At 31.1% G+C, this 13,847-nt stretch overlaps 1 protein-coding gene across 3 annotated transcripts in view; it reads right to left on the reverse strand.

The window, feature by feature from the left end:
• Positions 1–536: 536 nt before the first annotated feature.
• Positions 537–13,847, reverse strand: part of LOC114337496 (zinc transporter 2) — a 116,283-nt gene continuing 102,972 nt past the window's right edge. For all 3 annotated transcript variants that reach the window (XM_028287947.2, XM_028287949.2, XM_028287948.1), the window contains 3 exons: positions 4,397–4,577; positions 2,059–2,299; positions 537–778 (listed from right to left, as the gene is read on the reverse strand). In XM_028287947.2, the coding sequence (XP_028143748.1) occupies positions 639–778; positions 2,059–2,299; positions 4,397–4,577 (562 nt within the window). In that variant the 3' untranslated portion in view covers positions 537–638. The remainder of the gene's footprint in view (positions 779–2,058; positions 2,300–4,396; positions 4,578–13,847) is intronic.

Below are 13,847 nucleotides of genomic sequence, written 5' to 3' on the forward strand. Positions count from 1 at the left end.
GTTTTTTTTATCTGATTGTTAGCGTAAAACTAAATAATGGAAAATTATTATAAGCCAATGGCAAACAAATAGGACAACCTTGTGCTCATTATGCAAAAATGCTCTAAAGGCTTCAAAATAAGGAACTCGGAGTAATGCCAGGTGTTCTTACTGACCATGTGACTATTGCTTACTCAGAAATCATATCTAAAAGGCGTTTTTAGAAGCGTAGACCGGTTGGACCAAACATATATGTAGGGTATACTCAAAAGATCTTTTAGTCGCAAAATGGAAAGGACAATAAACACAAAAAAACCCTGTGAAATTTACAATCTATAATCTAGGAAAATAGACTCAACAAGAACGCTCAAGATACAACTACCGTGGAAAGGTTCTAGTGGGATCAAAAAGAAAAAAAAACGGAAAAGTAGAGGAAGCGGATTAAAGGATGATCAATCAGATAAATGATGAAATCAGATACAAAGTCTTCATTGTATCTGATTTCATTTAATCGAAAAAATATTGAAAGGAATAAATGGTGTAAAGAGAAAGAAAAATCAAAAGAAACGATTTATTGATCTATAATATTAATTAGATCTTTCTCTAAAAAACGTATAAATATCAGAATAAATACACACTAAAAATAAATAAGTTGGGAATTATGGGTTTCTGCATTGCGTGCAATCTTCCATTGCCTCTTGGAATTCTTCGATTTGAAGGGTCATCTCGAAAAAGTTATATTTTTCATGGATATTTTTTGAAGCAACCATTAACACATTTTGGGGATTGGTACCTGGGCCTAAAAAAATTTAAACCAATTCAATAATGTCTACAATAGAAGAAATCGTGCCATTTCATAAACATACCATTTCTTCAATGTATATTTCTTTTTAATATTAAAAGCTTACAAATATACAGGGTGTTTCATTGGGAAAGTAACATACGTTAACAAAGTTACTGGGTGTTTTATCTATTTTGCCATTTTCTTATTTGGTTCATAACTTTTTAACCACACTGTATATTTATTTTATATTTGGCACACGAATATTCTTTAAGGTGATCAATCAATTAATTTATTTATAATTATAAAAATTCCAGGTCTGGATTAAAAACTATTGGAAAAATTCTCCGACCCAAAAACAACGCCCTGTACATTAATTTTTTTAAAAATGGATTCTGCATTTAAAAAGGGGATGAAAAACCAAATTTAGTGGTATACTTTGAATTTTCAGCAAAATTTTTTTATTGGTAAAATTTTGAATTTGAATCCTGAAATTTGTTATTAAGGCATATTCATTTTTTCAGACATAATATTTCAAAAATACCAAATTTTTTATGGTGGTCATTTTAAATAATTACTTTAGTTTTGAATTTTTTCTGCGAATTTTCGCTGTTTTGTTTTAATTTTTAGATACTTTGTTGATTAAAGTGTGATGTATTTTTTATGGACTCTTCATTATCTATTATTTAAACATGAACATTCGCTATAAACTATTCGTTACACATAATAAAAAACGCAGAAATGTTAACATCTTACCAATTTAGATTAAATAATGGCATTAATAAAAATTGAGTCGTATTTAAATTTTTTCCTTTTTAAATTTAATTAAATAAATTTAAATTAAATTCAAATTCACAATTTTACCAGAAAAAACATTTTGCCGAAAATTCAAAGTGCACCACTAAATTTGGTTTTTCCATTTTTAAAAAATTTAATGTACTGGGTGTTGTTTTTGGGTCAGAGCATTTTTCCAATATTTTTTAATGCGGACCTAGATTTTTTAATTATAAATAAATAAATTAATTAATTGAACACCTTAAAGAATATTCGCGTGGTGAATACAAAATAAATATACAGTGTGGCTAAAAAGTTATGAACCAAATAAAAAATGGCAAAATAGATAAAACACCCAGTAACTTTGTTATTGATGAAGTAAAACCCCTTAAGTATGGTATTTTTGAGACCGCCTGAGTGTCCTCTTTCTACAGTTAACATATGTTACTTTCCCAATGAAACACCCTGTATCAAAGCTTATAATTTTGTAATATTTTTCACCTTTTTTTATTTAAATTACTTACTTATTGCTATGTGGGCTGACATTGCTATTTTATCTAAACTCAAAGCCCAAATTCTCAAATTATGAACCCTTTTAACTCCTTCAATCCTTAGCAATGTGTTCATAACTTCTTCGAAATTAACTCCTCTTGGTAGTGCTTCCATTAAAACCATTAACGCATCTTTGATGATGGCAAAAGTAGTTATAACAACCAAAACGGAAAAGAAGAAGGTACAAATTGGATCCACAATCATTAGATCTGGCTAAAATGTAGAGAAATGTTGTGTTATTTAAAATTATATAAAAAATGTAGTTTATCTCGTACTAAATATAGATTAAATAGCAAAATTAAAGACATACAACAATAAACAGTATGCAGCAAAATAAACAATACTGAAATGAATATTGAAATGTTTATGGTTACTTATATATTTATATACTTATATACATTATCTAGTATACATGATATAGCCTTGCAAACATTATTCACGGCGCACGTTCCCGATAAAACATATGTTAAAGATGCCATCTGACCAGTGGCGGATCTACGGGGAGGGAAAATGAGGAAATTTCCTCCATAACAAGGTCCAAAATTAAAGAAAAACATTGTTCAAACATAAAAATATATTAGCTGACATGAAATTGAAAACCACAGAAAGACAAATTCAACCCAATAAACACGCTAGTTAGGAAAATTAAAGGAACGTTATGCCTAAAAGTCATTATTTATGTCTTTTATGTAATCTGAGTGTATCTTTTGGTTGGTTTTTCATTGGAAGTTCCTCCCTAAGGAAAATTACCCCTCCCAAGACAAATTTCTAGATCCGCCACTGCCTCTGGCACGAAAAAAATATTTAATTCTAGTCCGCAATTCCGAAATGGCAGACGGTGGATCTGTCTGACTCCTTCAGCATTTCCCGTATATACGCATAACGTGGCGTTAGTTCTGGCGTTGGTTCTCTATTAGAATAATAGGAAAAATAATGTAAACACTGTATCTATCTGCGTTTGCTACTTTGTCTAGATTTAGTAGAGATTTTATCTTAATTCTAATGGTAAATGCTTACAACTTGCTCATAAAAGCGAATTTAAATACTACGATTGTTATACAAATCAAAAACTTTTCACGTTGGTACTACTGGTATTGCATGTCAAATCACTCGGACAAAAACTTGAGGATCTCCGATTTGTCCGAAACTTGGTGTATAGCTTCTGTTTAACATAAAAATATGACATTGAGGCCTTAACATTTAAATACATTTGTGTATTTTTTTATAAAGTATCAATGGAAAAATAATGTTTCAATAGAAGGGACTCAAAAATGACATTATACGGTATTATAACAAGTTATTTTGATGTTTTCGATCAAATTTTAGTGTAGAAAACGTTAAAACGACATTTTTAGATTTTCCCCAATTCCCAAAATACATATTCTTAGATTTGGCTGAAAATTTGTCCACCTGTAGCCAAATAATAGGACTTTAAGAGGTTAAGAGAATTTTTATTTTTTTACAATAAAAAAGGATATGCATGCTATACATGCTATATCAGAGTCAAAAATATAGGCTTCTACTGTAAGTACAATTAACTCAGAAAATATCGACTGCACGAAAAAAATTTTTAAAAAGAAATTGTAATAATTATAAATGCGATTTATTTGGAACATTTTCAGTTCCTACCATTTTCGTCGAAAAGTTGAAAATGGTGGACATATTGAACAAAAACAACAACTGCTATAAAACCAATCAGGTCTTTCGCTCGCGCATTTACCGCATATGTACTACCTTAAATATTGATTTGATCAAAAAAAAAATAAAGGGATCAAAATTGTGTAACATTTAATTTTTCCATTTTTGTATAGGTACATTTTTGTCGTAAACTAATAATAAACGAGATAATTCAATAATTACGCTCTAACTGCAACTATTTTCCCCCTTAACTCGGAAAATATCGACAGCACAAAAAAATTATAATAAAAGAAATTATAGGAAATCGCATTTTCAACAATTTCAGTCTGTAAACTTTTTGTAGAAAAGTTGAAAATGGCGGAAATATTGAGCGAAAATGGCGGAAATATTGAGCAAAAACTTTAAAATCAAGATGGCGTCTAAAACAACGGCTGAATTCCTTAACGATTTTAAATTTACTCTACTATTGACCCCTGTTATGATTAGAAAAATAAAATTTTGGACAGCTCGGCATGCAAGGTCAAATGCAATCCGGACTGGACTATATATTTTTGACTCGTGATATTATTGCCTGTAACCTTTTGCAAGAATTTTTTAGATCCAAAATTATGTGGTTTAAAATGGAATCACCCGTTATATTTTAACACTGTGTGGTGCAAAGATATTACCTACCTTAAAATAAATTACGATAGCAGCTACGAAAACTCCAAAACTTTGGAGAAAATCGCCCAAGACGTGAATGAAAGCCGCCCTGACGTTAATATTTTCCTCTTTTTTCCCACCATGTGCATGTCCATGTTCACCATCGCTACCACTGTGAGTGTGTCCATGTTGGTGTAAAGTTATACCCATTCTACAAGATAGACAGTATTAGTTGTAATTTTATCTGTAAACAAAGTTTATAACCACTTAAAATAAAAAAATTAAGGATCAACATCATTATCTCCCAGAACTAAATACGTTTTCTGGTCAAACGGGTAATAGTTAAGTGAATCTATATTCATTAAGCATTACAATCCTAGGGAACTTGCACATAAAAATATTTTTGCATAAAATTGTTAATTTATGTTTAGAAATGTTATATTCAAAATATTACGTCTTAACAATGAATATTGTCCGTACAACAAGTGATAATAGTTCCGCGCCCAACATTTCCGTTTCAAACAACTTCAAAAGCGCGAGCTGGGGTCTGACGTCACCAACCACTGTTCTCGTTCGCCTGTTCGGTGAGCTATTGCATTGAATGCATTTTGCCATTGCTAGTTGTGCATGTCGAATAACTGTGTTGTTTATATTATTGTATTTAGTGTATAATAATATACTTTATCAAAATGGAAATATCCAAACTGTCAGAACATCCAACACACATTTTTTGCTCTATCAGTAGAACCAAAACGTCGATTTAAATGGCTAAAGGCATGCAGGCGAGATAAAAAGGATATTTCACAAAGTAGCAAATAGTCACAGAGCTAGTGAACCCTCCGACTAACGGTCGTCCTGTAAGGCTAGAAATTTGTCTAGTGATAACTAGAGACTGGAAAATATGCACTAAAAAATGTCTAAAATATGCATGCAATATGCATTTTAAAACAAGCTGAATATGCACAATTAACATGCAAATATGCATTTATATATGCACTTATTTTTATATGAATAATTTTATGGTTTACGTTAAATACATAAATAAATAAAAAATAATAAAAATAAATAAATAGGTTTGAATTTAAACCAAATTGTATTATTATTTCTTAATATATTTTTTTAACTTCAGGTTTTGTGACAAATAAAACGGCAAAATATTTTATTTTGACCACAAGATAAATAAGAGTACAATAAAATAAATGTACATATTTTTATTGTTACAATATTGATTCATATTTTCTAAACTAATATTATAAAAAGAGTACAATAAAACAAATTTACATATTTTTATTGTTACAATAAATAATCATATATTGATTCATATTTTCTAAACTAATATTATGTCTTCTATCTGTTAATATTTGTTTATAGGCAGAAAAAGATCTCTCAACGTCACAAGATGTAATTGGGGCATATTTAAACTTTGCTATTAGAGACGGATCCATATTAATATTTTCATCGAAGTTTCCAAAATTGATTATATTATTTATTGAACGCAATAAAGTGAAACCCTCATTTTTGTTTAAAACGTCATCAAGTTTATCTTTAATTTTTACTCCAATTTCCCCATTCAGATTTGTTATTTTCTGTTTAACCGAATCAACAATAGACATACTATTGTGAAGACATAAATTTTGAGCCTCTAATTTTGTAATTGAACTTTCAATGATATCGAAATTCGATTTTATATACAACAATTGATTTTTAATAGACTTTTCTTTAAAAATATTTTGACAGTTATCAATAGCGGTACAAGTCGGATCAAAACTTGAAATAACGCTTTTGATGTCGTCGTAGTGTTCAGATAAAAATATAGCACTTTTAAGCCAAGTTCCCCATCTGGTTAATACTGGTTCTGGTGGTAAAGGAATATCGGGAAGCATCTCCCTATATACCTGTACACGTAGTGGTGCTTTCAGAAATACTTTTTTTACATTATTTATTAAGGTGTTTACATTGGGAAATTCAATTCTAACTTTCTCTGCAACTCTGTTTAGGCCGTGCGCCAAACATGTACAGTGAATTAAATTAGGGAAAAAGATTTTAAGATTGGATGCAGCTTTCATCATATATGAGGCGGCATCACTAAGCATTAATAATATTTTTTCAAATGGTACTTGATCAGGTAAAAAAAAATTTGTTAGGGATTCGTTAACAAATCTAGCTATTGTAGCATAGTTTGTTTTTTCCAAACATTTTACACTAATTAAGTATGAGTTTTTAAAATCGCCAGAGTCGTTAAGAACTCCAACAATTAGATTCGCAATTTGTCGACCCTTTGTATCCGTTGTTTCGTCGACGGAAATCCAAAGATATTCGGCTTTTAACTGATTTTTAATACTCGTCATCACATCTTTGTAACATGCACTGACATATTTTTTCCGAAGAGTTGAAGAACTTGGTATTTGAGCTGGTTTATCTTTAATCTTGCAATAAGTTTTTAAAAAGTTTTGACACGATTTATGTTCTAACTTGTGCAGAGGGATATTGCAGTTAAAAAAAAAATGGCATAAATCCTTTGCAAAGGTTTCTTGCCCAACTGACGTATTCTGAATCTGCAAACTGTTCTGTAGAATCTGCTGGCGAGGTTTATTATCATTTTTTGATAGCTTAGTTTGGTGAAGTGAAGTTTTTATGTGTTGAACTACTTGGAATTTCTTTTGACATGGAATCTGGAATATAATGATAATGATGTTTTAGATGTTTTCGTAAATAGATACCTACATTAAAATGATCAAACTTTTTAAACCTCCCCCAATTTTTTTTTTATTTCTCAAAGTGAAATTGAAATCGTCAAACAATAAAGTACAGTCAGTGTACCGTAGTATACAGGGTGGGCCACTCTCAACACCTCGCTCTGTATAAGCCAAACCGTTGCGAACTTTAAAAAACAGTTTTTGAAGAAATGGGACGGTTTGTCATTTTAGAATAGACAGACACATAGATGTGCAAAGAAGTTTGATAAGTTTAAAAATCTATTGAAGTGGAGAACTTACCTTTTTATCACAAATGGTGCAAAACATACTTTCACTGTCGATAACTTTTAGATGATTGTTACTTCCAATCCAACTTCTGAGAAGACTTGATTTTTCCCTTGCTACTTTAGGCATTTTCACAATAATAATAAAATGATTTTTTTACACAGTATAGTCAATAACTTGCAATCACAAAAGTTGAATAATCGGCGATTGATTTAAGACTAACCATTCATAAAATAAAATAATCTATCCTACCCTTAAAATGCTTAAAATTTCGTTTTGGTTGGTTTTCCCAGAATAATTCATAGTTGGCCGACACCAGCAGAAAGTACAGGTAATATTTGTAATGTTATTCAAAATATAATCGGTATTTACTTAGGTAATTTGTAAATTCTGAGAAGTCTATAAATCTTAAATATCCGGATAATGATACCTGCAGCTATAAATAACGCCCATTATGTTTATGGGTACAACAACAAAGGAGCTTAACAGCAAAATATTTACTTTCACATTTTATTTTAATGGATGTTGATGTTACTAATATATACCTTATTTTTAAATGGGGTAGAGTAAATTCCCATCAAAATATGCATTTATATGCTCTTAAATCTCCAAATATGCAAGGCATATGCATTTATGAAAAACATGAGAAATATGCAGCATATATATGCATATGCATTTTGCATATAATCCAGTCTTTAGTGATAACTCATAGCACACCAAGGTTAAAAACCATGACCTGGCAGGCATCAGCGGTGCACGTGTATCTACCAGGTGAATCGAAAAGTGCAAATTTAGGGGGTAAAATAAACTTTTTTCTGTAAGGTTTAAATTTAAGTATGTGTTTGAATAAGTCATTTAGAAGAAATGTGTACAATGACAGGCGATTCTGAAGAGCATAAGACCATGCCAGGCGAGGGGAAAGATTAGGGGTTTTTCCTAAAATTATTCTTTTTGCATCGAACACATTTTTATTAGGTTTTTTGAATCATTCCAAGCAAAAAAGTTCTTTAGTGATTTTTCTCTTAAGTTAATAGTTTTTGTTATACCGGGTGTCCACTTATATTTTCCCCCATTTTAACTGCCTATAACTTCTAAACGGCTCAAAATAGAAATATGCGGTTTGCGCTGAAATGTTTTAATTTAGTAAAAGTTTTGTCTGAATGGATTGAGTTTTTTATATCACTTTCAAATTAGTAAAACAAAATGGCGGATTTTTGAAAAAAACGTTGTTGACTTTTTTTTAACGGAACACCCAGTATATTTTTTTGTGAATTGAAAGAAAGGTCATTCACCTATCCAGCGATATAAAGTTTTTCAAAATCACTGAGTAATTAATTTTTAAAATGTGAGGTGCAACATGGATATCACATAACATAATATCAATTATGTGATTTCCACATTGCATCTCTCATTTTAAAAATGAATAGCTCAGTCATTTGACAACCGATTTTAAAAAAATTTATATCGCTGAATAGGTAAATGAACGTTTTTTTAAGTTTTTAGGTAAATGACCATTTTTATATCGCTTTTAAATACAAAATGGCGGAATTTAAAAAAAAACGTTGTTGACTTTTTTTATTAAAACACCCAGTATATTTCTTTGTAACTTGAAAAAACGGTCATTTACCTATCCAGCTATAAAATTTTTTTTAAAATCGGTTATCAAATGGCTGAGCAATTAATTTTTAAAATGAGAGATGCAATGTGGAAATCACATAACGTAATATCAATTTGCTTATAATGTTATTTAGGTACCTATGTGATATCCACGTTGCACCTCTCATTTTAAAAATTAATTAGTCAGTGATTTGACAACCGATTTTGAAAAACTTTATATCGCTGGATAGGCGAATGACCTTTCTTTCAATTTACAAAAAAATATACTGGCTGTTCCATTAAAAAAATGTCAAGAACGTTTTTTTCAAAAATCCGTCATTTTTTTTCGTATTTGAAAGCGATATAAAAAATTCAATCAATTCAGACAAAACTTTTACTAAAATAAAACATTTCAGCGAAAACCGCATATTTCTATCTTGAACCGTTTAGAAGTTATAGGCAGTTAAATTAGGGGAAAATATAAGTGGACGGACACCCGGTAAAAGCGACTGAAAATTTTGAAAATTACGAAATCGGCCATTTTTAACCCTAAATCGGACATTTATTTAAAAATTTCAATGTTGCCAAGGTACGTAAAAATTCTTTAAACATTGATTGATGAAATCCCGAAGAGTTTTTTGCAATAAAATATCGAAAACCCCTTTGTTTTTTTAATTGCTATTCAAGCGGGCGCGACACTGTAGTATAAGTGAGGACGTTTGAGTTTGCATAAATTCATTATCTCGAGAATGGGCAAATTTCAAGAGAAATCATCAGACAGGTCGATTTTTATTTTTGAATTAGGACTTTTTGGCATATATATATATATATATATATATATATATATATATATATATAATACTAGTGACGTCATCCATCTGGGCGTGATGACGCAATCGATGATTTTTTAAATAAGAGTAGGGGTTGTGTGATAGCTCATTTGAAAGGTTATTTAATTCTCTATTCAGTAATATAAACATTAACATAATTATATATACAGGGTGTACAAAAAAAAAATTTCTTCTATTTGTCACATTTAATCAAAGTTAATTTAATAAAAAATTTTTTTTGTACACCCTGTATAAATAATTATATTAATGTTTATATTAGTGAATAGAGAATTAAATAACCTTTCAATAAGCTATCACGCAACCCCTACTCTCATTGAAAAAAATCATCGATTACGTCATCACGCTCAGATGGATGACGTCACTAGTATTATATATATATGCCAAAAAGTCCTAATTTAAAAATAAAAATCGATCTGTCTGAGGATTTCTCTTGAAATTTGCCCATTCTCGAGATAATGAATTTATGCCAACTCAAACGTCCTCACTTATATTACAGTGTCGCGCCCGCTTGATTAGCAATTAAAAAACAAAGGGGTTTCCGATATCATATTGCAAAAAACTCTTTGGGATTTCATCAATTAATGTTTAAAGAATATCTACCTACCTTGGCAACTTTGAAATTTTTAGATAAATGTCCGATTTAGGGTTAAAAATGGCCGATTTCGCTACTTTCAAAATTTTCAATCGCTTATATAACAAAAACTATTAACTTAGAGAAAAATCACTAAAGACCTTTTTTGTTTGGAATGATTCAAAAAACCTAAAAAAAAATTGTTCGATGCAATAAGAATCATTTTAGGAAAAACCCCTAATCTTTCCTCTCGCCTGGCAAGGTCTTATGCTCTTCAGAATCGCCTGTCATTGTACACATTTCTTCTAAATGACTTACTCAAACACATACTTAAATTTAAACCTTACAGGAGAAAGTTTATTTTACCCCCTAAATTTGCACTTTTCGATTCACCTGGTAGATACACGTGCACGGCTGATGCCTGCCAGGTCATGGTTTTTAGCCTTGGTGTGCTATGAATTATCACTAGAAAAATTTCTAGCCTTACAGGACGACCGTTAGTCGGAGGGTTCACTAGCTCTTAGACTAGAAGGTCTTTATGTCGGTGAGGATCATTTCGATGTGAGTATTTACCTAATAAGACATTTACTATTTCAAGAAAAATATTAGTTTTCCTCTCATGAAATGTGCCTACTTAAACTTGTTTATTTGTTGCAGTTGGAACAAGACATGGATAACTATATAAAATTCAAGATTATGGGTGGTCCCAAAATTTTTAAGTCAGCTGTTGTCCCGCACATATTTGATTTTCAACCAGACAGAAAACGAGCTTTTTCTCAGCCTGTGAGGGGCAGCTAAAAGGTTTAAAGGGCCGCTTCCTAAAGATGCCGCTTCTACATCCAAGTATGTTCTAGAGGACAATGATGAAAAGAGACAGTGTGGTCCTCCTTTCACAAACTTAGTTCAATCGGGACCTGAATTAAATCAACCAGCTTTATCTCAAAAACTGAATAATGCATCAACACAGACTCACATCAAAATCAGAAGTAAAGGTATTCAGTGTAAATTTCAAAGGAGTGTTACAGTCGGATTGTCGCCATTGAAAATATATAATATAAGGAAGCGGGAACTTCACCTATAAAATACTCGCAAAGATTATTTGAAGATACAAAAGTGAATCAGAAAGTTCTGTATTTGAAGATAATAGTGAATATAGTGGTATGTAGTGATGACTATTGGTACAATGAAAATGATTTTTTATCTTGCGATGAAGTGCTCTGAAGTGTACAGTAATGAAGTTACAATACAGACCTAGATTGTATATGTTTCAATTAATGAAAAATATTGTAAAACACAAACAATGCATCTATTTTTAACTCTAAAAAAGATGAGAACAGTACACACTTTATTTATGTCTCTTGGAAATTATTTCGGCATAAGCGAAAGCAATGCTTCGAGAATATTTGCAAAATCTGTTCCAATAATTAGTAAATATTTAAGATTTTATATTTTTAATCCCCAATTAGTTCAGTTAAATTAAACTTACCCTTAGCATTTCAATTAAAGACGATTAAAATGTACCTACTATAAAATCCCCAGGAAAACTTAATCGCTTTCTTTTAAAAAGCCCTCGCGAGTAATAGTACTTATGCGTTTTAAACACTTTAGAAAGTCAGATTTTTATAAATTTTACTTTGAAACTAAATAAACTCATTGTAGAACTATGCAAGAATACAAATAATACCTGATAATTTCCAATTAAATATGATTAAAATGTAATATACAAGCCGCGTAATACTTTAATCGCGTTTTTGTCGACTCGTAGCCCGGTTGTTCGTGGTCCGTGACGTCAAACCAATAGAAGGACGTTCAGGCGCCTCCTAAGAAATTTGAATTTTATATCATTTTCAATGCCTCGTAATAAACGTAGGGCTTAAAAACATTTTTTTGCATGCAAGCGTTTTAAGATCATGTTACCTTATGTTTTTTAATATTATTTTAATATTTAAAAATTTATGCAAGTTCCCTATTATCGGTCGCCACGACCAATGAGGGTGCATTTTTAATCGTCTTTAAGAGCCAAACAAAAGACAAAAAAACTTTTTTTCTTTGATATATGTTTTAAATTGTGTTCTGTTGTGATTTTAGCATTTTTTTCGAATTTAAAATTTTATGCAAGTTCCCTATTAACGTCATGGCGTTCAAAATCCTATTGTTGGGTGAGGTGGATTACTCCTCTGTCATTTATAGTTTGCTGTGTGTCTTTGCTGCTGTCATCACTTTTTCCATTTCTTCCTGTCCTTGCACTGAACTTTCCAGTCTTTAACATACTTTGTTCTTATATCTTCTTCTACATCATCCAGACATTATTCTTCGAGGCCTTCCTCTAGTCCTATGCCATAGTGGTGTCCAGTTAATCATCCTTCTCAACATATCTGAGTGTAGGTGTCTCTGTATATGTACTACCCATTCTAAGCGAAGAGATTTTATGTATCTGACTATATTTTCTCCCTTTAAGTCTTCTTTAATTTCGGCATTTGTTTTAATTCTTCTTTCTTCCTCTTGTTATATTATGGCCCAGTATCTTCCTCTTCTATCTGCCTCTTTCTTGTTAATCATCGTTGTTTCTATCCCATACATAAAAACAGGTCTTATTAAGGTCTTATAATATTCACAATTATTTCCTCTGTTCTCTCTTTTTCGGATTTCCCTATTGTTACTCCCAAGTAGCTAAAGGTGTTCTGTGTTATTAAATATCTCTGAGTGTTGTGTCATTCTTCCCTATCGTCATGTATTTTTTTCTGTGCTATTTTATGTCTAGCCTAATTCTCTTTGCGTCCTTACATAATTTTTCAATTGCTTTTATATGTGTCACCTTCGTCTTTGCTACGATGGCTAGATCATCTGCAAAAGTTAATCTATATACTATATTTAATTAGTATGCTGTTTATTCTTCGCAAATGTTCAATCATTTACCAATTTTTTATACATTTAATGTGATTTGTCTTCTCAAGCTCTGGAGAGATTAGGAAATGCCGAAAGGTCTTAATCTCTGGTTAATGGTTAACGCAGATAGGAATCGAACGATTGCTGGTATAAGCAATGCATCATTTACTGACCAATAGCTTCGGACAGATGAGTTGATAGAAACTAGGGCACTATTTTGTCCTATGGCTAAGAAACCGGCCCCAAAGGCAGAAAACCAGTGATTGGTCAACGGCATAAGAACATAGAAGGCAAGGAGAAATCACTACATTCAAAATCCATATGGATATCTCTTCATGATACTTAAAAAATCGAGAAAATATAGGTACTCATCAATGACCATGGACTGTAAAACTTGAGATGCACCAGGGGAGGTAAACTAAAAAAGAAATCCAGAGCCACCCAAGTCGTCATCCAATGAACCCCCTGTGTATTAGATTTCCAAACAAAAAGTGAACATCAAGAATATACTTAAGATAGTCACTTGGAATGTAACCACCTTGTATAAGGTACGTTTCTTTATTATCTCAACCACTTCTTCATAACTCGGATTTTCA

Source organism: Diabrotica virgifera, chromosome 10, assembly GCF_917563875.1.
Source record: "Diabrotica virgifera virgifera chromosome 10, PGI_DIABVI_V3a".
NCBI classification, from domain to species: Eukaryota; Metazoa; Arthropoda; class Insecta; order Coleoptera; family Chrysomelidae; genus Diabrotica; species Diabrotica virgifera.